The 26151-nt window shown below is 44.0% G+C and overlaps 13 protein-coding genes and 1 non-coding gene across 14 annotated transcripts; 6 read left to right on the forward strand and 8 right to left on the reverse strand.

Annotated features, from left to right (window-relative positions):
- Window positions 1–41: 41 nt before the first annotated feature.
- RAD59 (Rad59p) lies at window positions 42–617 on the forward strand (the record flags this gene model as incomplete). Its single annotated transcript, XM_020212685.1, has 1 exon — window positions 42–617. The coding sequence occupies one exon, from the start codon at window positions 42–44 to the stop codon at window positions 615–617; it is 576 nt and encodes a 191-aa protein (XP_020070742.1).
- A 33-nt stretch (window positions 618–650) lies between these two features.
- IKI3 (Elongator subunit IKI3) lies at window positions 651–4637 on the reverse strand (the record flags this gene model as incomplete). The annotated part of the gene is made up of 1 exon (XM_020213696.1): window positions 651–4637. The coding sequence occupies one exon, from the start codon at window positions 4635–4637 to the stop codon at window positions 651–653; it is 3987 nt and encodes a 1328-aa protein (XP_020070743.1).
- Window positions 4638–4715: 78 nt separating this feature from the next.
- VPS33 (tethering complex ATP-binding subunit VPS33) lies at window positions 4716–6716 on the reverse strand. The gene has a single exon (XM_020217993.1). It carries the CDS (start codon window positions 6505–6507, stop codon window positions 4804–4806), a length of 1704 nt encoding a protein of 567 aa, XP_020070744.1. The 5' UTR covers window positions 6508–6716; the 3' UTR covers window positions 4716–4803.
- Window positions 6717–6868: 152 nt separating this feature from the next.
- CYBJADRAFT_139281 (uncharacterized protein) lies at window positions 6869–7395 on the reverse strand. Its single transcript, XM_020213170.1, has one exon. It carries the CDS (start codon window positions 7367–7369, stop codon window positions 7169–7171), a length of 201 nt encoding a protein of 66 aa, XP_020070745.1. The 5' UTR covers window positions 7370–7395; the 3' UTR covers window positions 6869–7168.
- An 80-nt stretch (window positions 7396–7475) lies between these two features.
- CYBJADRAFT_184750 (uncharacterized protein) lies at window positions 7476–8375 on the reverse strand. The gene is made up of 4 exons (XM_020217145.1): window positions 8337–8375; window positions 8252–8278; window positions 8168–8186; window positions 7476–8108 (listed from the first exon to the last, which is right to left on the reverse strand). The coding sequence occupies exons 1-4, from the start codon at window positions 8337–8339 to the stop codon at window positions 7927–7929; spliced, it is 231 nt and encodes a 76-aa protein (XP_020070746.1). The 5' UTR covers window positions 8340–8375; the 3' UTR covers window positions 7476–7926.
- On the forward strand, window positions 7555–7719 carry COX8 (cytochrome c oxidase subunit VIII; the record flags this gene model as incomplete). The annotated part of the gene is made up of 1 exon (XM_020212122.2): window positions 7555–7719. A coding segment is annotated over one exon (165 nt), but the record flags the coding sequence as incomplete, so codon positions are not given.
- A 77-nt stretch (window positions 8376–8452) lies between the features above and the next one.
- Window positions 8453–11417, forward strand: APL3 (Apl3p). Its single transcript, XM_020215046.1, has one exon. It carries the CDS (start codon window positions 8647–8649, stop codon window positions 11350–11352), a length of 2706 nt encoding a protein of 901 aa, XP_020070748.1. The 5' UTR covers window positions 8453–8646; the 3' UTR covers window positions 11353–11417.
- On the reverse strand, window positions 11338–12457 carry CYBJADRAFT_167721 (pyridoxal phosphate homeostasis protein). The gene has a single exon (XM_020215047.1). The coding sequence runs from the start codon at window positions 12140–12142 to the stop codon at window positions 11423–11425; it is 720 nt and encodes a 239-aa protein (XP_020070749.1). The 5' UTR covers window positions 12143–12457; the 3' UTR covers window positions 11338–11422.
- A 2635-nt stretch (window positions 12458–15092) lies between these two features.
- IST2 (Ist2p) lies at window positions 15093–18479 on the forward strand. Its single transcript, XM_020215048.1, has one exon. It carries the CDS (start codon window positions 15328–15330, stop codon window positions 18355–18357), a length of 3030 nt encoding a protein of 1009 aa, XP_020070750.1. The 5' UTR covers window positions 15093–15327; the 3' UTR covers window positions 18358–18479.
- On the reverse strand, window positions 18444–19869 carry POL12 (DNA-directed DNA polymerase alpha subunit POL12; the record flags this gene model as incomplete). The annotated part of the gene is made up of 1 exon (XM_020213171.2): window positions 18444–19869. Exon 1 carries the CDS (start codon window positions 19746–19748, stop codon window positions 18444–18446), a length of 1305 nt encoding a protein of 434 aa, XP_020070751.1. The 5' UTR covers window positions 19749–19869.
- Window positions 19870–20641: 772 nt separating this feature from the next.
- CYBJADRAFT_88763 (MDR family MFS transporter) lies at window positions 20642–22568 on the reverse strand. Its single transcript, XM_020217994.1, has one exon. The coding sequence runs from the start codon at window positions 22482–22484 to the stop codon at window positions 20691–20693; it is 1794 nt and encodes a 597-aa protein (XP_020070752.1). The 5' UTR covers window positions 22485–22568; the 3' UTR covers window positions 20642–20690.
- Window positions 22569–23295: 727 nt separating this feature from the next.
- Window positions 23296–24303, forward strand: IMG2 (mitochondrial 54S ribosomal protein mL49). The gene has a single exon (XM_020217995.1). The coding sequence runs from the start codon at window positions 23722–23724 to the stop codon at window positions 24094–24096; it is 375 nt and encodes a 124-aa protein (XP_020070753.1). The 5' UTR covers window positions 23296–23721; the 3' UTR covers window positions 24097–24303.
- Window positions 23462–23533, forward strand: CYBJADRAFT_t93. The gene has a single exon. It is a non-coding gene; the product is annotated as a tRNA-Asp (tRNA).
- On the reverse strand, window positions 23970–26014 carry ALG12 (dolichyl-P-Man:Man(7)GlcNAc(2)-PP-dolichol alpha-1,6-mannosyltransferase). The gene has a single exon (XM_020215049.1). It carries the CDS (start codon window positions 25976–25978, stop codon window positions 24179–24181), a length of 1800 nt encoding a protein of 599 aa, XP_020070754.1. The 5' UTR covers window positions 25979–26014; the 3' UTR covers window positions 23970–24178.
- Between the last annotated feature and the right edge of the window lie 137 nt (window positions 26015–26151).

Below are 26151 nucleotides of genomic sequence, written 5' to 3' on the forward strand. Positions count from 1 at the left end.
CGTGTTTCTCTCCTGTTTAGCACTGAGGCCAGGCAGAGCATATGGAAGGTGGCGGCGGCGGAGAGGACCAAGGGCCTTGGAACACGACGTTGTTCCCTGATGTTGAGCAGCTAGAGCTCCTGCTGGAGGGAGACTGGTGCGATAGACCTGCCAGTACGTGGGCGATCAAGAAGAGCGGGACGTTACAAGCCAAAGTTGAAGCGTTTACGAGGGAACACGCTCACAGACGGCCCAAGTTCGTGTCGAGGGTTGAGGTGCCCTTCAACAAACTCATCAGCTTCGCCAATGAGTCCTTTGGACACGACGGATGGTCGACAGAAGTTGTAGATATAAAGGTGTTGAGGGCCCAGAGTACCGGCGATGGCGACTGTGGGCGGCATTCTCTGGCTGTTGAAACCACGGTACGCGTTACTCTGAAAGATGGTACACATCATTCAGGAACGGGCCTTGGAGTGTCCGAGAATCTTCCTCAGAAATCGATGGCCTTCAGCAAGGCCAAGAAGGAGGCGATTACAGACGGCATTAAGAATTGCATACGTGGGTTTGGTGAGCTTGTTCTTGCACACGAGGAGAAACTCAGGAAAGGGTACTACACAGAGGGGGGTCTATTCGATTAAGACAATGCTCTTGAGATGTGTCTATGGATTGGTTCAATAGTCCAATACGTGCTTCTTTGGGAAGTCTGTGATTGTTGGAACAGGGATCTCTGGAACGTAGTAGACTTCGCCATTTTCATCAATTCTTTCACGATCCTTTTCACTAATGTTGTAGATCTCAACAATGTTCTCCTTCAGCTCGTTGAGCAGATCGACAAAGTTCTTCTGTATCTGGTATGCCTGCTCTCTTTTAGATCTCCGTAACAGCCCTTCAATCAGACGAACAGCCTCCGGCTTGGTCTGGTCAAGTCTCTCAATCATTCTCCCCACAGATTTCACAAGATATTCTTCCTCATATATTGTTCCCTTCTTACCTCTGGCCCTTTTTCTCTCCTCTCTTCTCTTGTTCTTTACGGTTCTTCTGGACGCACCAGTCTTTGCGGTGCCAGAGGTCTTACCCGTATAACGTGTGAAGAAGGAATCCTTTGTAGAAGTTTCAGATGGTGCAATAGAGACATTATCTGCAACATCAGACTCTTCAACCTGGCCATAGAATGCGTAAGGGTCCTGCTCCTTCTTCTCTCTGAGCTCTCTCAGTCTTCTCAATTGAGACTGAAGCTGACCTTTACAATCAGCCAACAGTTCGGCGATAGTACCAAATCCATCACCAAGACCTGGATCGACAACGCCTTCAATAAGCTCAGTCTTGGAGTTAACAGTAGAAAGCAGGATGGCATCCTCATAGAAGTACTCCTTACAGTACAGGGATACAGCTTCTTCAATATTTCCAAGACGTTCTTGTACCCTTGCGGCGTCCGAGTAGCGATGTGAATCTTTAAGTGCTGTGATGAGCCTATCAGCAGTCTCTTCTAACTGATCTTTGTATTCCGGATTTTCAGTAATGGTTAAAGCTTCTTTCCATTTTTGACCATTGATGTAGCACTCTAGAGCATCTGCAAGATCACCAAGAAGCTCATATGTGAGACCAGCTTCGACGTATTCCTGCTTTGATGATAAATTCTTTGCATAAAGAGATAGGATAACGTTCTGCTTATCAGTTTCATACTTGAAAATGGACAACCCGGTTTTATACAACTCGTGTTCGACAACGTAGTCCTTGAATTCTTCCGTCAGATCTTCATATTTGTGAATCTCAGCAAGATGACCAATTGCCTTTTCATACTTCTTTAGATATGTGTCGATAAGGAACCTACGACGGAGCTCTGTCTGATCAAACAAATTTTGCAAAAATGGCAAGTACTCCTTAGGATCCATCTGAGATTGTTGTGCTATGGCCAACGCTAACTTGATGTCGTAGATCCCCAGTGCTACTTTATACAACAGGTTCACATCCTGAAGGAAACACAAATGAACAACACACTTTTCAGCTTTCTCAATGTTGTCAATTGAATGAATCAGGTTCAGTGCAGCCTCCAAATTTGCTGGTTTCTCACACGCGTAAGCAGTGATGATGGTTTGAAGGTACTCGTCTTTATAGTCTGGTTTCAGCAGAACTTCAATAATGGCTTCGCAGATCTTGTTGATCTTGGAGTCGCTTGGATCAATCCAGTTTGACTTATTTGATATTTTACCCTGCTGTTGCTGTCCTTGTTGCTGTTGGTGCTTAACACGTTCATCAAGCTCTTCATCTGAATTGGTCTCCACATATTTCGTCTTCGTGACATCCTCCTCATGTAAACAGGAGACAAATAAATCCAGATAATCGATTCTTTCAACTTGCTTAATAAACAGTTCAACGTTAGAAAAGAACAGCTCTGGATCATAATCGTGCAAGATATCGAGATCAATTCTATGCGTACGACATGTAGTGAATGCAGATCTGTAGGCCTTAGCCTTGATATCTGCCCTCACACCACTTAGAATCATTATTCTTGGATTGACAGTTTCTAGATTTCCTCTTGGTGCCTGTAATACAACAGCAGATTTAGATGGGATAACGTTGACCAATAAAGAACCTCTCTCAATGGAACGAATTCTTTCATCATGAACAACATCCGTGGATTCAACGAGTGGCTTAAAGACCAAAGTGTTCAGATGGACAAATCTTAAAGTATGTTGAGCCGTGGTGATAATAAGATGGCTTTCGGTAAGCTTGAACGAGGTTGCAGAGCTTGTCAATTGAACATTGTTGGCAAAGAGTTTACCACTGGAGGTAAGTCCAAAGGCCACAACGTTAGAAGATGGCTTTTCTTCTCTCCATTCAGAGTATCCTTCGTATTCATCTTCAACCTCACTGGTATGTATAGTTGTGACTTCATAATCAGAACAGAGTTGTGGGAACTTACTCACAAGAGTTGGAGTATATTCTGCATCTTCGAGATTATCTAATGACATGTTCAATACGTATACAGAACCATCAATGGCAACATATGAGAGCATATCCCAATTGGAAACTGGTTTTGTCAATATGACCTTTGAATGTGTGTCAATGATATCTTTAACGAATGGTTCTGTTGTAGAGACATCGATGAGAGTGATCTTGGAAACACCAATCTCATCATCACTCAGCACTGCCACGGTATCATCGTTGATGAAGTTGATCTGTCTGAATGTATCAGCATCGTTGAAGAACTCTTTCTTCTTCAAACTAGACACAATCTCTGGCTGGTCTCCCAAACGCAGTGCATCGATGTCGCTGGTGGCGATAACGACTTCCGTGCTTGTCAAGACAGCGTAATTCTCATTTGACCTCGACACGGCAACATCAATCACAGCTTCATCCACCTCCAATTCTCTGTATGCCATAGGCGGTGGGACATTTGCCAATGATAAAGGTGTTATGTTCACAGTGGCACCATCAACCACCAAATTCATACCGATATCTAATGGCATAATACAAGGACCAGTTGTTGTCTTGTAAGCAAAGTTCAAGATCTCAAAACCATTATCTTTAGCCATAAGTAGAGTCAGTGGGTTTTCAGGATGCCAGTGGATGGACTTAATGTTGGTTTGTGAACTGACCTCTTGTTTCAAGTACCAATGGTAGTTCTTTGTAGTCCAAATTTGGACTTTGTTATTTGATAAGATTGCCAATACTTCGTTGTTTGAATTCCATGCAATAGAGTCGACTGGTGCATCCAGTGGCAAGCGAGTATCAAACTCACCATGGCGAAGACCATTTCTTTCAAAGAATATCAAATCTAGCGAATCTTCTTCATTCCCATAGTTCTTTCTCTGGATCGATGCAATGAGGTTACCCCACGCGAGTTGGTTCTCTTGGAAATCAACAGGTTCTGACACATTTTCCAACACACCTTCTTTGGTGAATACTCTAACCATCCTTCTCTCAACTTCATTGATGACATCAATAGTCGAGACGGCAAAGTATTCACAATCTTTTCTCCATGATATTGTGGAGCCACGGGTATCAAATGGTGACAGAGTACCCTTGTCGACATACAGAGGCATTGTTGGATCCCTCTTATTCATATCTCTCTCCAGGTCCAGGTTCTTAATCAGGTTTCTCTCCTGTTCTCTTGCACCGGCACCTCTAAACTGCGTCTCTTTACTTCCCCAGCCCACGTCAACATGATTTGACAACTGCGCGTCTTCCGGCTTGAGCTGAACATCCGTCAGGCACTCAAAGTCTCGGTTAAACACAATCACGGTGTTTTCAACAGTGGACAGAACTAGTGTCTCCTCATCAGGACTCCATCTAGCGTCCCTGATATCACAGTATATCTGGCCAACTCTTTCAACAACTGGTTCATGCTCATTATCGGACGAATATACAGATGTAATCAGATCACCATTGGCCATAACAAATACCAATGTGTTCACATCACTGAAATGAGCAAAACTGATGATTTTGGAATCGTGTGGGAAGCTCGTGAGTGTCACAACATCACCTTGCTTGGAGAGCTGTTGGACCTCATAGACGTTGAACTCTCCTGGTCCGAGAACCACGGTAATCGAGTCGTTATTGATAGGATCAAAACCCGCTGTACCCAGAGGTAAGTCGGGAGCAGTCTTCGACTCAGTGGATACAATACCTCTATTGATACAGATCAGGTTACGCATCCCGCCAGCTCTGTTTTTCCTAGTGACCGTGTTGAATGCTGAGTTGTTGATGTGAGAATCTACATAAAATTTTCATACACCAGAAGCTCATCGTGTAGGGCCACGACTGCACACTTGAAATTACTCCATCAATTACTGGGTTATACCTGTGGAAACCATGCTGAATTCAGTGGTTAATGACCTTGGAGGTGTTGATTACTCCATCAGTGATCACCAGGAACTGTCTCTTAGAGTTCTTGGCCAAGTGTGTCAGGCTTGCGAGTTCCGCGTACGTCAAGCCACCAATCATGACAACTATAACCGTTGAACCTTCAACTTGCAACGATGCACCTCCTTGTTTCGATTCATTTATGAGAGATTCCTCTGTGGATTTACCAATGATTGCAGATAGATCCACGTCATCCCAGTTGGATCTTTTGTCGTCGTTTAACGTTTTCCTGATAACTTGTGTGACCAAGGGAGTGTAGCCACGGTAAGATATGTCTCCCTCAGAGTCGTCCTGTTGTACAAGTTGTAGTGAATTGGACAATTGTGAGTAATTTTTGATGATTGAAGGATCGCCTCTTATCGTGATTATACCAATCTTTATCAGCTTCTGCAAAATGGACCAGTATTTGATTCCGTACTGCTCAACAATGTCATTTGTCAACTTGTTGTAGTCGGATTCACGTAACCCGTTAAAAGTTATAGATATGATACCAATTAGTCGAAGTACGGTCACCGCATCGTAGTCAAAAGCATATATCCATTCTTGGATTGTGGAGATCGAATTTGAGTAGCTCAGCGATTGTGTTATGAGGTCCTGTTGGAATTCCAGCAGGGTGTTGAAGTTGGCACTGTTCTTGATATCCAACTTTTGCAGTACAAATTCGCTGATCCTTGTGTGTAGTGCCACGTTGTTCTTTGCATCTTCCAAATCTTTCAGCTGCGAGACGATATTTTTGGAGATGTCAGTCTTGGTCTTCTTCACCAATTCATCGTATTGCGACTGTAAGGACTTTGCCTGTTCGTTCAAGAAATCACACGCCAGCCCAAAATTCATTTGTTGAATCTTGTCGAATATCGGACTTTCGTTGAAATAGACCAATTCCTCGTCCAGCTTGACGTTGTTTATATCGATTCCAAGGGATTCGTCTATGATTCCCATATAGTTCAACTGGTTTAACAGCACGCTTAAAAAGTCCAGGTTTCTTTCAAAAACCATGAGGTCACACTGTAATCCTGAATCCAACTGTTCAAACAACCCGTTCTTAATCTTCAATTCCTTTGACTTAGACAGCTGATCCATATTTTGTAGATTGCTCTCCATTCTTTGTTTCAAGTGCTGGACAAACTTATTCGAATTCAACCCCTTTGCAAAGATCTTTGTAATGTACAAATTCTGTGTACTGAGCTCCTGATTCAACAGATCCACCAATTTCGACGCCAAGTTCGGTGTCTTGTACTGGTACAGACTGTTGAATTCAGCCAGCTGTAAGTGGATCAGTCTCAGGTTATCACAGAGTGGAGTCTGAATGGACAGCTTCCAACTCGTCACGGTGTTGATATCACCGATTAGTCCCTGTTGTTGGAGGTTCCATTGGAAGCTTCTCGAGTAGTCATCAGTTATCACAAGGTCGATCTGTCTTCCAGAGAGACGTTGTATCCATATCTTCAACTTTGGGACGTTATCCAGGCCAGAATGGATTAGAATAGTTATCGGCAGTCGATCATCTTCAAAGTCAACAGAGTCTTCAAACCAGTGCACCGACTCTATATTTGCCTCCCTCTTGAACTTTGAGAAGGGAATGAGATAGTTCAAGGGGGACGACAGCGACCTCTCAATGATAAAGTGTTTGCTCTGCGACCCAATGATATCCAGCAGATCCATGTTGCGACCACAGTGCTTGTGGCGTGAAGTACGGTGAAGTAGAGACACCCGTACAAATTTCGCACATACAAAGTGCTTCAAAAGCGGTACAGCTGTACGGAAAGAGGTCAGGAAAACGCTTCACGCTACCAAAATGCTTCACACGGGCTACAAAGGGCTACAAAGAGCTCCCTGGGACTCCCAGGGAGTCCCAGTGCCCCCCGAGAGAACTACAAAACATGACCCGTTGTTAAATAAATACCCCAAATGACCAAGATCTTATACGTTATATTGAAGCATATACATCTCAACATATACATACAACGCCATTTGGAAAAACCCGTCTGTGGAAAAGAAGAGAAACTATTCTTTATATGTCTGTGTGCTCGTGTGGTGTTCTTTTTGTTTCGTTCATGGCAATATGAATATCTTTGGCTGCTCCGCTAATTTATTCCTCAGCGTTGTTTGCAAGGGAAGCGTAGTAGGCCTCTCTCTTTGCAACTTTGGTCTTGTGGAATCCCCACCACCAGTAGGAGGCAAATCCGAATCCAAGGGTCAAACCAATGGAGATATCAACAGCAATCTTCTTCTTAAGGGTACCAGTGATTGGAGCAATTGGCATTGTTAAAATACGTTGTTTTGTTAACGGTCTCGTTGCAGTTCAGCAGTAAACGGTAGTGGGTCAAGTTTTTTTTTTAACTTGTCCCCCCAAAGCAGCACAGAGCCAATAATTAGGCAGAGAAAAAAAAACTGGCGCCATAAAAATCCACAACGCGCAGAGAGCGAGGGAGCGAAAAAAAAACACACAACAACAATGCGCCGTGGACCAATGAGAGTCGGCGCGAATGGTCAGTAGGGTAATGGGCGTTGTGTAGTGCGACATCCCCGATGGGGCAATCTTCCACAGAATCACACTACACGCCGCTGGTGAAGTTTTTAACAGGCCCAACTCTTCCTGTTCTCTTCAACTTCTCTTGAGGACGCTTCTGCTCAGTAGAAACAACCATATTGAAAATGTTCGCCAGACAACTCGTTCAAACCTCCAAGAGAGCTTTCTCATCCTCCTCCAAATCTGCTGTTCACTTCAAGGAGGGTGTCTATGAGAACATCCCATTCAAGGTGCACAACAGAAAGATCCCATACGCCGTGATCCACTTTGGCTTCTTTGGTATTGCCGCTGCTGTTCCATTCATTGCTTCCTTTGTCCAATTGAAGAGATCTGGTGCTTTCTAATTGCCGAGGAAGTAACACTTATATTCTATATTACATTACATGACAGTTCTTTTTGACTTTGTTGTAGGGTTGTCGTTGTAGAGCAGCGGAGCGCATTGTTCTGCGGGCTATGGGCTTACACAGTGGAGTCAAGTATTGACGTAGAATAAATAAGAAGAGAATAAATAGGGCGAGCTCAGAGCTGTGTTAAATAAGCCAGGAGTAGAATCATTTCAACCCGCTGGCAGCGGCCTTGTTCCATCTGTCTATGACTTGTTCTGGATATTCCTCCTTTGGGTTATGTTCAATACCACGACACAGCTGGAAAACAACAAGGGAGAAGAGCGCAGCGCTGCTGCCAATGAGAAGCACATTCGACTTGTAGTTCTTTGGAGTGAACCACCAACCACCTTGAGAAACAAACGTGTTAGTATGTACCGAATACAGATATACCGCTAAATCGACGAACCTGTTGGTGCCCAGACGTGCTGTTTACAATCTTTGTTAGTATGGAAGGGGGATACAGCTGGCGTAGTACAGAAGAAAAACATACCTTTGGGGAAGGGAAGTGTCCACCACTCTGATTAGCTGTTAGTAGCTTGGTTCCATATGCTGATTTCCTCGGTCTGTCAACTAACCATCGTTGTCTATTTGTTAATTGGTGTTGAACGTTGTGTGCGGTCGGTTGAAGTTTACTTACCAGCTTCCATTTTTTCCCTTCCTCTTTCTCCTTTTCTTGAACGGACCGAGGGGTTGAGCCTAGTGGGAAAGCGCAGCGGGCTCGGGCCTGCGTGCACTGGGTTGGCCTTAGTGTGCGCGCTCCGCCCAGCGTATGGGGTTTCTCTCTCTCTCTCTCGGATCGTTTCCTCACTGGAAAGGTGTAAACATTAAACACAGCGGTTCACACAACCACCACGGCGGTTGATGCTATAAGCACAGTAGACAGCTATGGGAAACATAAAGGGATTGCAACAGTTTATTTCTGACTTACGATCAAAGTCTTCGAAGGAGGACCAACGGAAAAGGATCAACCTGGAGATTGTAAACGTTCAAAAACAGTTCAACAGCTCCAATGGGATATCCGGATACCAGAGAAAGAAGTACATTCTCAAGCTGATTTACATTTATCTGACCTCCAGTTGCAACAGCTCGCTATTTGATGTGAGCTCGACGGCGCAGTCACAGGTTGAGAAGCTTCTGAGCTCGAAGGTGTACTCTGAGAAGTCCGTCGGCTACTTAACCATCTCTCTGTTGAATCTGCAACAGGAGAAGGACATAATTGCTAGATGTGTACAGCAGGACCTACAGAGCCATGACCAGGAGTCGAACGTACTAGCATTGAACTACATTGGGAATTGTACAGATGAGTCTCATCTCCCGCTGGTTGAGGACGTTTTCCAAATCCTTAGATCGGCAACTTCACCGCCATTGTTGAAGAAGAAATCTGCGCTGACGATGTTCAAACTGTGCCAGTTGGACCCAACAATCCTGTCCAATCACAAGCCTTGGATCCCAAGGATTTTGGCGCTGGCAGATGAGCCTGATTTGGGGTTGTCTCTTGCACTATTGCCTTTGATAGATACAATAACGCATTACGATTTGGAGCAGGTTCAACAGCTGATCCCAACATTCGCAACAAAGTTGAACTTACTCGTGTGCGAATCGCATAAAGTTTCAAAGAGATATATCTTTAACGGAATCGCTTCACCTTGGCTGATCGTCAAACTGACAAAGTTGTTGAACAAGATCTTGCCCAATTACAACATTGACGTCCATTCTTTAAGAATACTGAGAGAATGCGTCTCGACGACAATTCATCAATTAGGCGCGTTTAGCTCAACGCATCGTGATGCACAGGAGAGAATCACTGCTAATTGTGTATTGTTTGCCATCATTGCATTGGCAATTCAACTGGACCCTTCAAAGGAAGCTGTTAAGTCTTCGTTTGATACTATTATAACGTTGTTGAATTCACGAGATTTGAACACTAGATATTTGGCTTTGAATTCTTTGATTTCACTATCATCATTGAATAACTTACAATCCTCACAGAAATACTTACCAAAATTGTTTGAGATATTACAATCCCATCAGGATATCTCAATCCGTAAGAAGACACTGGAATTGATTTATGCATTAACAGATTCTGCAAATTTGGAATTTGTCACAGTTCAACTCTTCAAAGTTTCAAACTCTTTGGACACTGTGTTAAAACAAGAAGCTGCAAACAAGATATCAATCCTTGCCGAGAGATTTGCTACAGATTCTAAATGGTTTATCAACACCATGTTTAGACTGCTATCAACCAATGGGGTGAATTTTAATGAATCTATATGGCAAAGAACTGTACAGATCATCATCAACAACGAAGAGTTGCACGTTTATGCAACGAATGTCATTGTCAAGGAGTACATTGGCAACAAATCCCAAGCGTTTTCAGAGACACTGATAAAAATTGCATGTATCATATTAGCAGAATATGGCTATAAGATAACAGCTACGATTTCACAGGATTACCAATTTGATCTTTTGGCCAAGTTATATTTTTACGTTTCCAACCATACAAGGGGTATGTTGTTGTTATCCTTACTCAAACTTTACAAGATTGATATTGCTAATAAGCGGATAAAATCCAAGTTAATCAAGGTGTTAAGTATGGAGGTCAATTCGATAAACTCAGAACTGCAACAACGTGCTTTTGAATTTTTGAATTTGATCCAACAATTAGGCAACCCACAAGGACAACTATTATTTGACATGCTGTTAGACGAAATGCCAGCTTTCACTACAGGTGAAAACCCATTATTGCAAAGATTTGGTGCCCCGGGTCAATTGCCAAAATCAAGGAACCTCACTCAACAGACACTGCTGCCACATCAGCAACAACAACAACCAGAGCAGAAGAAAGAAATACCACTGACTCCAAATTGGCAACAGGGTTATTATAGACTATTTGAGTACCAACAAGGTGTTTTCTTCGAGAACTCACTTGTAAAGATCATACTGAGGATCAAACCTCAAGGTCAAGATAGATCTACATGCCTATATCACTTCTCTATTCTGAACAAGTCATCACAAACGTCTTTAAACTTATTCTTGATGAGCATTGTGGACTATCAAACCGTCGACCCACCGTTAGTCGTGAACATTGTTGAGATACCGAACAGTGTTATTAAAATTGGAGATAGAGGCTCATGCACCATCCAAGTCTCATTGCGTTCACCATTCCTAAGCTCCAAACAGATTCCCACCTTGAAGATCCAATTTAGTTCTGGTGGAGGATTTAACGGATTACGTTTGAAGTTACCAATCTTTTTAACAAAGTTTATCCATCCAAGTGAATTGGCATTGCCTGTTTGGTTGAAGCATTGGAAAACAATGGATGTTGTCGATGAAGCTTCAACAATTATAGACATGAAGAACGTTGAAAGGGATTGGATTGAAAGATTCTTAAACAAGATTGGATTTGCACTTGTGGATCAAGGAAGTTTCATATTCTCGAGTGGTATCTTGAATACAACACAGGAGAAATTTGGAACTCTTGTCAAGGTGAAGCTCATGGAGGACTGTTTTGAGCTTAACGTTAGAGTAACGAAACAAGGATTGGCACCATTGGTGAGTGATTACATAGTTGATTTTTTGAAGAACGTATAGACACGTATTGAAGAGATTATGTTATATTATATATTTATATGAATGTATCACATCATGCCATATGTGTAGTTTATACCTTTGGTGGTCTCTCACCAAAGATTGCAGTTCCAACCCTAACGTATGAGGTTCCCTGCTTAATTGCTTGGACGTAATCAGAAGACATTCCCATAGATAACTTCAAATCAACACCATATTTAGAGTCCAATTTCTCTTTCAATTGTTCCAATGCTGTGAAGTCGGGATTGTCTCCCTCAGAGTGTGATCGTGTAAATGAACCAATTGTCATGAGTCCCAAAAGGTTGATCTTTTCGGCATCCTTAGCGTACTCAACGATTTGCTCAATTTCATCATCATCAGGGGATAATCCGGACTTTTGATCTTCGCCAGATGTGTTAATCTGTAAGAAGATGTTAACCACAGCACCTTCTCTTGTGTCGTTGATCTTCTTAGCCTTCTTTAAGGAATCAACGGTCTGCACTGCGAACAAGTTCTCAACGTTCTTGGTGAGGTCTTTACACTTATTTGTCTGCAACCCACCAATGAAATGCCACTTGATATCCTTTGGCAGTTCTTGAGCTTTTGCAATAAGCTCTTGACCATAGTTCTCACCAAAATGGCGCACTCCATGGTCATACAGAGCCTTGATATCGCTCGCTGGTTTCAATTTTGACACTGCGATGAGGTCTACATGGTGTGAAACTTCAGACGCAGCTTTGTTAACCGTGGAAAGAACCGTTTCGTAGTTCTTAATGAGTTCAGCTTGTCTCTCTTTAGTATACTGCAACGACATCTTTATCAACTTCCACTTATTCATCTAATAGACAAAGAGGAGCTAATATTGAAATAATCACCAGATTATATAGGCCCAAATGACCGTTCAAATAATTGTTCGAATGACCGTTCACGGAACTTTTCACCCTGCGGCTCAGCACAGGAGAAAAATTGCAAAGATACGGGAAACGAGGTCCGTTGGGGGAACCTCAACATGAGCACTTTCCACCAAAGCCACAACGGTCTTTCAATGATATACGCTGTAGTGAACGTGGTGGAGTATATGGATGGTGGATTGGCATTATTTCAAGGTGTTGATTACCCAACGTGTACGCTGCCTTCCTATTATTGGCACTGTCATACCACTTTATTCAGCTTGGTTTGAAGTTGATCTTGCGTGACATTCTTTATATACTTTCTGTATAACGACAGTAAGAGCAGATGACCTGACTACCTTTGAGTTGGAATCTCCCATATGGGCCTAGAAATTAGATGAAGATCGCTTCTTAGACCCGTCTCTGGTTACCAGGACCCATCTATTTAGTAAAATTTCAGATGCGTAACTACAAATCACCAGATATGGTATGCTTAGATAACTCTGGTGGGTTGCTACCTTCAAAAACCTTCAGGTACGTCACCATGAGATTCAATGTTTGTGAGCCCTGTATTGTGCTCTGTATTTTGTCCTCAAGCCATGCTGCTTTGGCTCACACGTTTGATGAACAATGGATATCACTGCAGTCCTGCAATATCAAAACAATAAGCTGAATGTCTCTAACAGGAGGGTATAATATTCATCAGTCAATAGATTTTCTACTCCTCAGCTGTTCTATGAGCTTGGTTTCAGAATTTATGTTGGGAGAGTCTTAGACATACTCTTTGCCTTCATTATATCAACAGTTGTGGTCATAATTCAGTCCATCAAGAATTTTGTGACTCTGAAGTCCATCAACTTTGGAGATACAACTTGTATCCACGTCAAGCCGGGTTAAGTAAAGGACCAAGATGCGATACGACTACGAATATACAACAATGCCAAGGTAGTCACACCTCAAGTTCATTAGACGACGCCCATCGTTGTATCTACTGTTATACTCCTTCGACACTCAGGAATCCATTAATCAATATCAGTGCCAATGAAACCATCTTATGACATACGTCTTAAATGACGATGGGACTGTTCTATTTCAATTTACGCCAGAATCAAGGACCAAATATTTCATGTGCAATTGGGAAACCTCTTTTCGCAAGAATATCAGCACAATCAGCACATACAGTACTTTCATCTCCAGTGTCCAATTCAAACTACTGTGGTTAAAACTTGTACTTGTATAAGACCCATGGATCCCAGCTGCAGAAATGTCTATCTTTGTAATTGATATATACTTCTCTGAGTTCATATCCTGCCAATATTTTAGCAAAATTAGCAGTGGTCTAAGAATGTGCATAAGAGACCATGATGTTAGCTGCCTTTTTAGAATTAGAGACTACTGCTCATTTGGGTATGATGTCTAACCTTGCACTTGCGTAATTTTCAATATCTTTCAGACTACTAATCAATGCCTCACTTATCGCTGAGACATGGGCTATAGACGAATGCAATATTTCGAGAGTAGTAGGTCGAACTATGTCTCTTGGATTGTCCAGACTGTTGTAGACATCATAACCGGAGTGGTTACCAGAATGAGCGAAGAAATCACTAGTATAGATGGATTGGACAGGCTGCGTTCTGTCAACAGCCAACGATTTTCAATTATCATGATTCATGTATAGAAAATTGTCCAGTGCTTCCTCTTTTTCTTATTCACCATCTTCATAAAAGCGACCATCAGAGATGCAATCATTTCCCTGTTGATAAGTTGGGAACTCCTTAAAAGTGACACCATTTACCATTGCTCTCAGTCTTTGGCAGTGCGTTCAAGAGTTAGCGGCCAAACCACGGCCATGTCGATAATATATGCTGTGTTAACCGACCTTACAGGGCTTTATAAAAGTCCCCAGATATGACTCTAACGAGTCAGGCCCATCGCAACAGGGAGACACCGAGTCAAAATCGCTATATACCTGTGAATGTTAACAGTTTTGCCAAACCTTTGACCGGTGATTGAGGTAGAATCTGGATGCCTGGCTATACTGCATAAGTTTCCTACAGAAACCACAACTGTATCCGCAGACTTGTTCTCTACATTAGGCCCAAACTTCATAGATATCAGGTTTTAAACTGTTAATAACAACGTAGCACAAAGGTTACGTTATTCTCTCACAGAGTATTTCCTTTCTTTCCTCTACAGTCAGGACCCTTAAAAGTACACACTATTGTTCACCATATACCTTGTGCTCTTTCGTGTTTGGCTTATAGTTCCCCAAAAGTGATGATATCACAGTGTATTACGCAATCAACAACTAAACAGTTATTGATGCAGTTCCCTTCCATTTTGCGTACTGGCTGAATGTGACTATTAATATGAAGTAATACCAATAAGATAATTCTCAATCAATATTGTGTGACAATACAAGACAAAAGACTGGTTGCTAAGACCTTAGAAAAAGAGGAAATACAGTGGTTCAAAGAGCCCCTTCTAAAGCATAAAGAACACCCGAATCTTGGCAATTTATGACTCAAGGCGCTTCAGTGAAAGGAAAAGGAGGGGTACCCATTGATAAGTGTTATGTTAGCTTGCTATTCGTTCAACTCAGCAGTAAATCCATAACTGTAATTCAAAGGTCGAATATCGCAACCTCAGGCCCTTACACCGGTGTTTGTTCGGTGATTGACAACGTGCAGCGGCTTACCAAAGTTTTCAGCCACACATCACCACACCCGGACATTTTGCTAGGTTTGTAACACCGGCAAAAAAAAATCAAATTCCGAGAATTGCGCAACACATTCACGTAAAATTCTGAAATTGGAGAAGGGGCAACACTTCCCCCGTAGAATTTCGCAAGAAACCACACAAGCAGCAAAAGAAAAGAAACCACACAAGCAGCAAAACCAAAAAAAACAACAACAAACCTTGCACGGGACCTCACGGAAAAGGCCACAAAAACACAACTTATAGGCAGAAGATAAACAAAAACAATCCTCTTACTCCTTGAAACACACGAAGGAAAGTTGCAATTATCAGCGAGTGTTTATTGCTTACAGGTTTATTTGCTTTTGATATAGTGTTTGAAACAGGGTACTTTATAGCGGGTGGAACACAGATGACTGCTATTACCGAGCTGAACCCTGATGTTGTGATCCACGTCAGGTTCCCACAACAAGATGGATCCGCAACACCGGAGGCTGAGAAGAGTTTGTCCAAGTTACTCTCTCAGTTGGATAAGTTCGGGTTCCATTCTCAGATACGTCCGGACGATTTTGAACAGCTGTTGGTGTTTGTCAAGCTGAGCAATGAAAAGTTGAGTCAGTTGCTCAAGGATCAAAGCGTCAAGGAGTACCTCTATGGGCTCAGAAACGAGTTTGGCGACAACGATTCCAACTTGTCTTCCAATGATAGAATACCACTGGTTTATGGTGCCTTGGTCAACCCTCTGGACGAGGGTGGTGCTGGTATCACCGTTAACAGCGGGGATTGGGCCTTTGTCACTAAGATTGTCCCGATATGGGACGCTAAGGAGAGCGAGTCGTTGTTGAAATCTGTCTTGAAGTTTTCATTCACTGAAAGAGATATTGAGAGGATAAGAGAGGTTGCCGGCTCAAGAGTGGCGTTGTACTTTGAGTTCTTGAGAAATTATTACAATTGGCTTGTGATTGCGTCCATCGGGGGTGTCATATCGAGTTTATTGTTTAAGAGATTCTCCATCATCTTTACCTTTTTGAATACACTATGGGGTATTATCTTCCTCTCCAGTTGGAAGAAAAGAGAAGACGTCCTTCGTATCCAATGGGGGTTGCAAGGGGTCGATAAGATTCAAGTGAGAAGACAAGAATATGTTGGTGTTACAAATGAACTCGATTCCACATATTCTCCAAACGCTGGAAGAACTCTGAAGAAGTTGGCATTCATACCAGTTGCAATTGTTGCTGCAATTATCCTGTTGTCCTACCAAATCGCATGTTTTTTCATCGAGATCTTCTTAACGGAGATTTACCAAGGCCCTGGTAAATTAGTCCTTGGTCTTGTCCCAACAGCCTTGATTGTTGGAGGTGTTCCAATCTTCACAGCAATTTATGAGATATTTATCAACAAGGCATTGACATGGGAAAACCATGAGTTCCAATCAACTTTCGAAAAGTCCCAATTAGAGAAACTATACGTTTACAACTTTTTGTCAAGTTATGTTCCATTGTTCATCACCGCATTCTTCTACTTACCATTTGGTCATATTGTGAATTCTTACTTGCAGAGCATTGGTTATTACACCTCTTACTGGAGAATTCCGATTGTCAACGAACGTTACCAAATCAATACACAGAGATTGATCACGCAGTTCAGTTACTTCACCCTCACTGCCCAAGTTGTCTCACTTTTGACTGAAAATGTTGTTCCAATTGCCCTCAAATTGGTTAAACAACGCATCAATGCAAATAAAAAGTTTGCCAATCTCTTGGATGCTCCTGAGGAGAAGAAGTATTTAGACAACGTACGTGAACAGTTGGACAGACCTTCATTTGATGTCAATAGCGAATACAGGGAATTGGCTACACAGTTTGGTTATATTGTTCTTTTCGGACCAGTCTGGTCTCTGTCACCATTGGCTTCCTTGTTCTTCAATTGGATTGAAATAAGAGGAGATGTTGAAAAGTTGCTCTTTGAGTCCAGCAGACCAATTCCTCAAAGAGTTGAATCGATTAGACCTTGGAATACACACCTGAGAATCTTGACATTGATTGGTTCAGTTGTTGGTCCTTTAGTGACAACAATGTATCGTGATGAGGATAACGTTTTGCAAAGCTCTGACTACTCCTACACCAAATCAGTGGTTTCTACATCAGGTTGGAAGTTGTTTGCAATTTGTCTCATTTGTGAAAACCTTTTCCTTGGTCTCAGCTTTGCGGTTGATGCTATTCTGGGAAGCCGTGATGACCGTGTCGAGAGAGAACACAATGAAAGCAATGTTCATCTCCGTCGTTCGTATGTCGAGGCGTATGTTAAATCTGATCTTTCTAAGAATACCACTGCACTTTCACACAGAGATGACTGGGAAGAGTTTCACAATGAAAAGGTGTTGAAGCAAGCTCTGGAATTACCATCACTATTGGCAGGTGCAAATAAGCTGAAAGTTAAAGAGAAGGGACTTGAATCAGAGAACAATACAAATATCGAGGAGAAGTCATCTGGCTTCCAGCAACATGAAAAATCTGACCTCCGTTCCACAGTAGCTTCGAAGTCCATTCCAAAAACTGAAGTTCCTGTTATTTTAATAGCAGAGCAGACTACCCCTGCAACAACTGCTAACGGGACTTCCCAACCATCACAAGTTGCTGTTCCAATATCCACTAAACTCAATTCCAGTGGTAATTCCAACAGTACCATTCCTGCTGTGACGAATGCTACCATTTCTCCATCAAAAGAAAACGAAGAAACTGCCAATTCCAACAATACTGATGACTCTCCAACAAAAAGATCCTCAATATCTTCATTTTCATCAAGCTTAGCCGGTGCAACCCTGCCACCTGACTTTGAAAAGAGGTTGTCAAACTCGAGATTGAATGTCATCTCACCAGCTCAAAGGGAAAGAACACCAGATCTTAGAAAAGTTGATACTCCTGCCAGCAAAGATTCTGCATCTTCTTCCACAGGGTCCAAACAGAGAGAATCGAGGGAGAACCAGTCCACCACTGTTCCATTGGAGACACCTCTTTCTCAGGCAGCAGCAACCTTGAATGATACCATTGAAGCAACATCTGCAAATGTTGCTAGTTCTGCCAAATCGTCTAATACCGAAGTGGCTCACAAGGCAAATAATGCAGTTCAAACTTTTTCTGAAAAGGCTCAAGCCGTTGTGGCAGCCTCCTCTGCCACGGTTAAGCAGGAAATTGCAAAAGCAACAACAGATGTACCATCAGTTGCTGAGCCACAGCATACAGTGGAGCCAGTTACTCAAAATGCTGAAAACCACAAGACTTTGTCGCCACCAAAGGCTGATTTTGAGGATCATGGATCTCTAACCAGTCGTTCCTCTTCCGTCAGAAAGAAAGGGCTGCTTTCAAAGGTTAAAGGTGCCATTAAATCAAAAGGAGGCCCTCATAGTCCTCATGGTAGCATCCACAACACTCCAAAGAAGTGAACATGTAACTTCATAAATGTCTCTCCTACAATCTACAATATATATACATAGTTCACAATTATCTTCATTGATTGTATTTCATCGTTCTATGACTTGATGATATCAACCCTTGCCCTTTTCCAAATGTCATGTAAATACATATTTTCTTCTCCGTCAACCTTTGTGAGTTCATCTAGGCTGGGCTTTTTAATTGTGATAGTTACAATCGAGCCAGAGCTGAATTTGACCAGTGAACCAGGATTAATAACCAAGACGTTTTTGACAATCTTTGCAAAGAATCGAAGGTCCGAAGGCATTATCAGAATATCTGGAATGATATCATTGAAATCTGCCAGGCCAATGTAAGGGACATCGAGATTGGAACCAGGTTGAACTTCCTCGAAATCTTCACCGTTAATCTTGGACTTTTTGATCTTTGACACACCTGGAAACAGAGGATAGAATCTTCTTTGTTGGATAACATGGTTTGAGATCCTTTCAAATCTATTTTCCAGAGCGTAATCTCCTTTAGTGACATCTTTCAAGTCTTTGAAAATATCATTGTTGGACACTCCAATGTTGACTTCGTTGACTTGAAACATGGATGGGTTTGTGAAGCATTTGAAGTTCTTACCCAATTGCAACTGTTTCCGGTCAAATGAATTCTGTGGGTATGCTGCGTGGTTGATTGTGGCATCCTTGAGCGATGGAACCATGATGACTTGGATTAGTGGATTGATCTTCTTCAAGATTGGATTTACGATCAGTTTGAATACCTCATCCAATGTCTTTGGCTTGATTCTCTTTCCATCGACTTCAACGTCAATATCCAGACCTTTAGAGATACATGGGTGAGTGATATCAACAAATGGACCAAGTAATATAACGACATGTGGCTTATATTCACTGTTAATCTTCCCCACCAAGTCTTCAAGTGGCTTGTAGTTCATGTCAGTGATGGCTGTATAAGGTCCCCCAACAACCATCAGTTTAACGTCTTCGTACTGTTTCAGTTCGTCTGCTGAAGTGATAGGTGAACCTAGGTAAGGAGGTTCAACAACTTCACTGATTTTGAACACCTCTCCACTCGGATTCTTACCTTTCAAGCAGACGATCTGGCCTGGGAAGAAGGCAAAGTTAGAAAGTTCAGTGAGATCAAGGGGAATTCTTTTTCCTATACCACCAAGTCTTGAGCTTTCAAGAGCCAAACTGTGTTCGTTTAGAGCATCTGTATCCTTATACTGTGGGTTATCAGGAACAATTCTACCCACAGAGATGATTTCATTCTGCGAAATGAAAGACGGGTTGGTGAAGTCAGAGTCTTGGAAGTTATAATGGGCCTGGATGAGTTGGGCATAGGAGTCAATCTGGTCATCCAGCACATCAGCAGTCTCTAAGAGCTTTTGGCGCATGGTACGGAATGCGTACTTCTTTGGCTCAAAGTTGGCTGCGATCTTAACGGGGTTTGTCAAGTCGTCAAAGTACACGTCTGGAATATCCTTGTTCAGAGATTCAATGATCTGGTAGGAGCCGGTGGACTTTGTTGGTGTGACAGAAGACGGAGAGACAGTGTCAGTGACCTTTGAGGGTGTAATCCCCACATGTGTATGGGTCGTCTTGTCAGAGGGCGATACAAGAGTACGCGAATCGAGCTTCTTCTTCTTGAGCAGTGGTGTTCCAAACGGCGACGACGAGTTATTGAAGTGCAAGATCTTTCGGGTCTTGGTCGTGCTTGGGGCGTTGTGCTCTCTCTTCCGCTCCAGCCTTTCCTGGATGTAACCCTGAAGACTACCAAGTGTCTCTGTGGTATATTCAAGCTTCTCACCGTCGTGCTTTGTAACAACATACGACTCCCAGTTGATGTAGACGTCTTCAACTGGCATAGAGAAGACCTTGGCAATCTGCTCAACTGCCTGCAGAAGCTCAGGCTTATCAATTGAGGAGCCAAACTTGGAGATAACCTCCTCTCTGAACGGAACTGTCATGGTCTTTTTGCACTGGGTTATGGATCAATTGGATGTCACAGTACGGTTATCTTCATCGCTCTTTACGCGTTTGGAGGTTGAAGCTGTACGCGATACTTTTTTCGCGTCGCGTCGGTTTGTGGTATGGACACGTTTGTGTGTTTTGGTATGGGCACGTTTGTTTACATGTTCTATCTCTTGCTTTGGTTACCAAGGTTACCACTATGTTCTTGCATATATGTATAAACTACAACGGGTGGTTTCCTGTGGGAATTGGCAAAGGTTCTATTTAACGAAGAGCAACGTTCTAGAATTTATACGCACACAGCCTGGCTGGAGTTTTGGGTACTCTCAAAGTCGATTATAACCCAATTGGCGTGGGAGAAGGTCTCATGTCCTCGATCTTGTTAACTTCACATCTTCTTGTGAGATGAAATCTGCATCTTTCCCTTCAGGAGATGATACATCTGCACTCGACCGCGATGTGTCTAGGGGCTCATGAATTGGCTGTGTTGTAGCATCGTGCTTCGGCTCATAATCCGTCTTGTGCTCCACCTGAGCGTCACTAGGAAGCCTCTTTGGAGAGTAGAGCAAAGTCACCACGAACATCAACGAAGCGATGCCCGTACAGAAGTAGAAGACGTTTCTGATGGATTCCATCACTGCTTTGAGGATGATGGTTTGTGCATCGCTTGGAAGGGTTCTGATGACTCGAGGGGACGAAAGGATCAAGTCCACATCGCCCAAGTCGATATCACCAAAGATAGCCGGGTTATTCTTGATGGCAGCTGTTGCCTTGTTGTGTAGGGAAGAATTGTAAATCACTTGTGCCAATACGCTACCAAAGGCACCTCCCAAGGCTCTGCTAAAGTTTGTAAACGACGTTGTCATAATCATTCCACCCATAGACTTTGGTGCATTCACCTGGCTGCTTATGAGCGAGGCTTGCAAACCTGTTCCAACAGAGATTCCAGGGAGGATCATATAGCCAATTGTTTGGCTCAGCGACGAGGTCTCAGTCAAAAGACTGGAAACTCCCAGTCCAACTGCACCAGTGACACCGGAAAGTATGGCAAATGGCATGATATAGCGTGTCTTTCTGACTAGTACCCCCGTGGAAATTGATGATAGAACAAGTGAAATCACCAATGGGAAGAAGTGTACTCCTGCCTTGATGGCATCGTAACCACGGACGACTTGGAAGTAAGTGGTGAAATACAGACAGAAGGCCATGAATATGAGGAAGCACAGAAAGATATGGAAGCACGGAGCGTCAACGGACTTCTTGACGATTATGTCTGTTGGAATCACTTGTCTTTTGGACCATTTGAAGTTCCAAATGATAAATATTATCGATATCACTCCACCGAGAACAAAGAGAGTAATGGTCCCCCCTGACGACCATGGAAGCTGTTGACCACCGACAGTAAGTGCCATCAGTATCAACACTATGCCTGCCATAAGCAGACCACTACCAATATAGTCAATCTGCGAGAACTTCTCCTTCCAGGTGAACTTCGATGACGGTGGTTTAAAGAAAAGGGTCAGTAGCACTAGAGCACACCCTCCGAGAGGCAAGTTGATGTAGTAACACCATCTCCAGGTGACGTTATCGGTGAAGGCACCACCCATCACAGGGCCCACAATCGATGCGACGGAAAAGATCACACCCAAAATAGCAAACATCAACGATCTTCGACTAATCGGCACCAGTTCAGACACAACGATGAAAACCAGTACTTGTATTCCACCACCACCAATGCCCGCAATGACCCTTCCAACTATCAAAGCATCCATCGAAGGAGCTACTCCACATATAAGTGAACCAAGCTCAAAGATGGAGATGGCGAGGAGGAGCGAAGGCTTCCTTCCAAAGTATATAGAGCACTTCCCCCAGATCTGCACAAACATTGCCATGGTAAGCATGTAACCACTTGCTACCCACGTGGACTTTTGGTATTCACCCCACTTGTTTCCAATGGTTTCAATCGTCGTGAAGACGATAGTCTGGTCCACAGCTATGAGGAACAGAGCGATGGCACACGACAGAACAGACAACACCAGCTTCAGCCCATGTTCTTGCTGGTCAAATCTGTTGGTGCCATCACCAGCATCGTTCTCGACAAACTTGTTCTTATGCTGGGATTCCACGTCCCTGTTACTTTCGGCCTTGTCGGTCATCATTCGTGTACAGCTCTGTCACCGTCAAGTATCTTAAGCAGAGAAGAGCACTCAGTGTGTGTATTGATGCAAGACTCGTTGAGCTGCTGCTGTTGCTTCTGCTATTACGCCTGTGTTCCGAGTTACTATGACAACAACTCCAACGACGTAGCGATCACTCATAAGCAAAGACTAACAGGATGGTAACAACCATGGAGGATGGCTCTCAAAGGTGTAAATATATACAATTCTCCATGGTTCTTCGCCATCCCAGGCCACCTCCAACGGGTATACACCTTGCTTAAATCCGCGTTCTCGGGCGTTGCTCCGCGTCCCAGGCCCGGCTAAGTCCGCCCGAGGCACGGGACAACCTCCACAATGTCCGCGTTGGCGCGATCTCTCGGGCATTTGTTTACTGTGCCAGCTGTTTATTGAACTGTTGTCTGTTGGCTAAGGTGGGTTTCCGTCGAGGATTCAATGAGTATGTGTGGCAGTACCTTGTGATGGAGAGTGAGACCGGAAGCGGTAGGAGAGCATGGCGTGTGCTGAACTGGTTATGGCTCAAGCGAGCGAGCGTAAGTGGGAGCGTAAGTCGTTGTTGCACAGTGGAGAGTCAACTGATGATGTGTAACAGTAGTGCGACCTACCTGGGCCTAGCATGCTGTCCCAGTCGGACTGGATCATAACAGGTGTGTACTTTATGGTCAAAAGGATGCTTGATGATGGTTGAAGACTGTGTACAAGGCTGGTTCAACAAGGCGCCAGCTCATCTGTGGCCATGTCTCTGGTTCAAACACCTCCTTATATGACCACATGTCCAGTGGAGACGTTCCTCGGAGTCACATTCTGACAACTTATTGGTCTTCGAATAACAGGCATGATACCATAACCATGACAGTTGGTCTTGGAGACTTGTGATTTCTCAGTAATATCAACGTGGTGTTGTGAACACGTTGTTTCATCTGTCTGTGGAACGAGTTCCGCTTCAAATACAACAACAGTCCGTGATAGTTTAGTGGCTAGAATTACCGCTTGTCGCGTGGTAGACCGGGGTTCAATTCCCCGTCGCGGAGTTTTCTTTTTTTTTCAACAGCGTGCTAGTCACGTGACATGCTAACACACACATCCGCACACCACCACCCTCACCATTTTTTTTTCTTTCGCAGGTGTTCATAAACTACAACGTTGTTAAGAGAAACCAGCGTGAACAAACCATCAGCATCACAGCAGGGAGCACTCTTCAATCCTTGAACAACCTACTATGCTTAGAACAAGAGCTCTGATACGTCCGTTCGGCGTAGCAAGATCGCTGAGCACATCCTCGCAGTTCCCAAGCCTCAAGGACATCTCACATCAGGACATTGAATCCGTTGAGAAGCCGTTTGGCCATGGCTCGTACTTTCTCCCAAGAACTTCCAAGGGTAACCTGCCGGTCTACATCGACCTGAAGCAGAACGCATGCGTCACTGAGATCCGTAAGGTGCAAGGTGATATTGTTCTGCTTAGAAACGACCTGCAAGAGCTTATGAACGATGTATCCAAGGACAAGTTCAAGGTTGTGATGGAGAGCAAGAAGATTCTCATCAAAGGTGACCACAAGAACCGCATTGTTTCTCTATTGAACGGTGTGTTTTGAAGAGCGAAACACACTCACATATATATATTAGGCTTGTAAATAATTAATAGAGGAGACGTTGCCATTTCCATCCCATCAGGGATTAAACCGTAGAAACTGATGTTTGATCAGACAGCTTCTTTCTGGTTCTCTTTGGCTTCAACGGCTCCACTTTTGTCTCTCCTGCAACCTTCTCGTAGATGTGGAACATCTCCTTCTCATGGATAAACTTTCTGATGGTTGCAACTATTGGTCTGACGGATCTTTGAGCCCACGAGTACCGTAACATTGCGATTGGATCGATACGATGGATTGCAGATAAATCCAGTCCCACAAACCCGGTAGAGGAGGCAATACGGGACCAGTTCCAGCCCTCCATGTAGGGAATCTTGTGGTTTGTGTTGTCCTTCGGACCAACATCGGTTATGATGTAGTCATAGTGTTCCCAGTCTTGTAGAGTAGGTGTCTCATTTCTATCGTATGTGAGTTCGAAGTCCAAGCCGTTGCCCGTGAGCTCGCAGAAATGCGTCACACCAGTCATACAAGCTGCGGGATCGATGTGAACAACGATGTCCTTGTTCACTGGTTCCCCTCTCATCGCCTTCATGATGATGTGCTCGTGGAATCTAATCAAGGCATAACCTCCTGGGTAGTTGAAGGCAGAGACCTCGCCCCAGAACACGGATATGGCCATGGAAACCAAGGTCAGGAACAGAGTGCCGAGGACGAGGAGCTTGTAGAGGAACGATTTGGTCATTCTCGAAGTGATGTACGCAGCACCACTGGCACCAGCAAGGGTGAAGATTGGCACCGTGTAGACGACGAATCTACGCTCCTTATGAGGTTGCAATGATAGGAGAGTGATGTAACAGATACATGCCAAAGAGGCCATTTTGAAGAGGCTTTTGGTTGGATCAACAAAGTACCCCACAACGGCGAGGATCAACACATGTGGTGGCAGGAAGATCCCCGGCAAGTGTCTCGTGAAGTATGAGTGTACAGGTTCAACGCCCCATTCTGAGGCCTTGCCCTCGACAACGTTGAAGTAGAAGCTCTCGAGCTCTGGAATGGTTGGTCTCTGCCAGAAGTAGGAGTCCACAGCACCACTCAGCACACAGCCTAGCGAAGCACCTTTAGCCACGGCAATGACCAAGTCCCTTTGAGAGATCTTGTTGTGGTAGACCAGGACCACTGAGAGCGCCACCACCAGGGCCAGCAGCTCGACACGAAACACCACGGCGGTAAATGCCAGCACGGAGAGCGTTCTGGCAGAGTTGCCCTTGAAGAACTGAGCAAACGCGTAGTTTGTCAGGGGCAAGGCCAGGTAGTTTGGCAAGTAGCGGGACGAGTAGTAGGGGATGTGGAACTGTGCAATCTGGAAGAGCATGAACCACAGGCCAAACGACCATAGAGGCTTGTAGTCGTCGTCAGCACTGGCATCAGCATCAGCATCGGGAGCATCAGCAGCACCAGCACCGGACTTTCTGGCACCAGCCTTAGCTCCCTTCAGCATCTTCTTCCTGATCCTCGTGCCAACCCTCTGCGAGTGTGAAACGTGCTTGATGGCTCCAAAGGCGCAGTTCTTCAAGTACACAATAAACAAAGCATTCACCACCCCCAGCATTCCTCGGGAGATCAATTGCCCGTCCAGCTTCGAGAGCGACGGCGGAAGATAGTGTACTATCGGCGCAATGAGGCCTGACATGAACAGAGCTCCTATAAAGGTCCTTGGAACCACCCCGGGGAACTGGAAGTGGTCGTACTTGTCCAGGTTGACCACGCCATAGTAGATGATGTCGTGCACTGCTTGCGTGTTGAACGACTCCTCCACCTTGGTGAAGGGCGAGATGAACAGGTACGCTGAGATGAACAGCAGCAGAAGCGAGTCGAACAGTAGCGACATGGAGCGTTTGGTGACTTGGTGCTTTGGCGCTTTGCTCCTAGCAGGGTTTGATGTTGATGCGGTGTTCTTTAGGCTGGGGTTAGGCTCCGGACAGGGGATCCGTGGCGGTGGGCGAGCTTCCACGGGGGTGCCCCCGCCAGGCAGCACCGTGTTTCCACCAGGCAGGTCCTCTG

The sequence above is a fragment of the Cyberlindnera jadinii genome (assembly GCF_001661405.1).
Source record: "Cyberlindnera jadinii NRRL Y-1542 unplaced genomic scaffold CYBJAscaffold_6, whole genome shotgun sequence".
Lineage (NCBI taxonomy): Eukaryota > Fungi > Ascomycota > Saccharomycetes > Phaffomycetales > Wickerhamomycetaceae > Williopsis > Williopsis jadinii.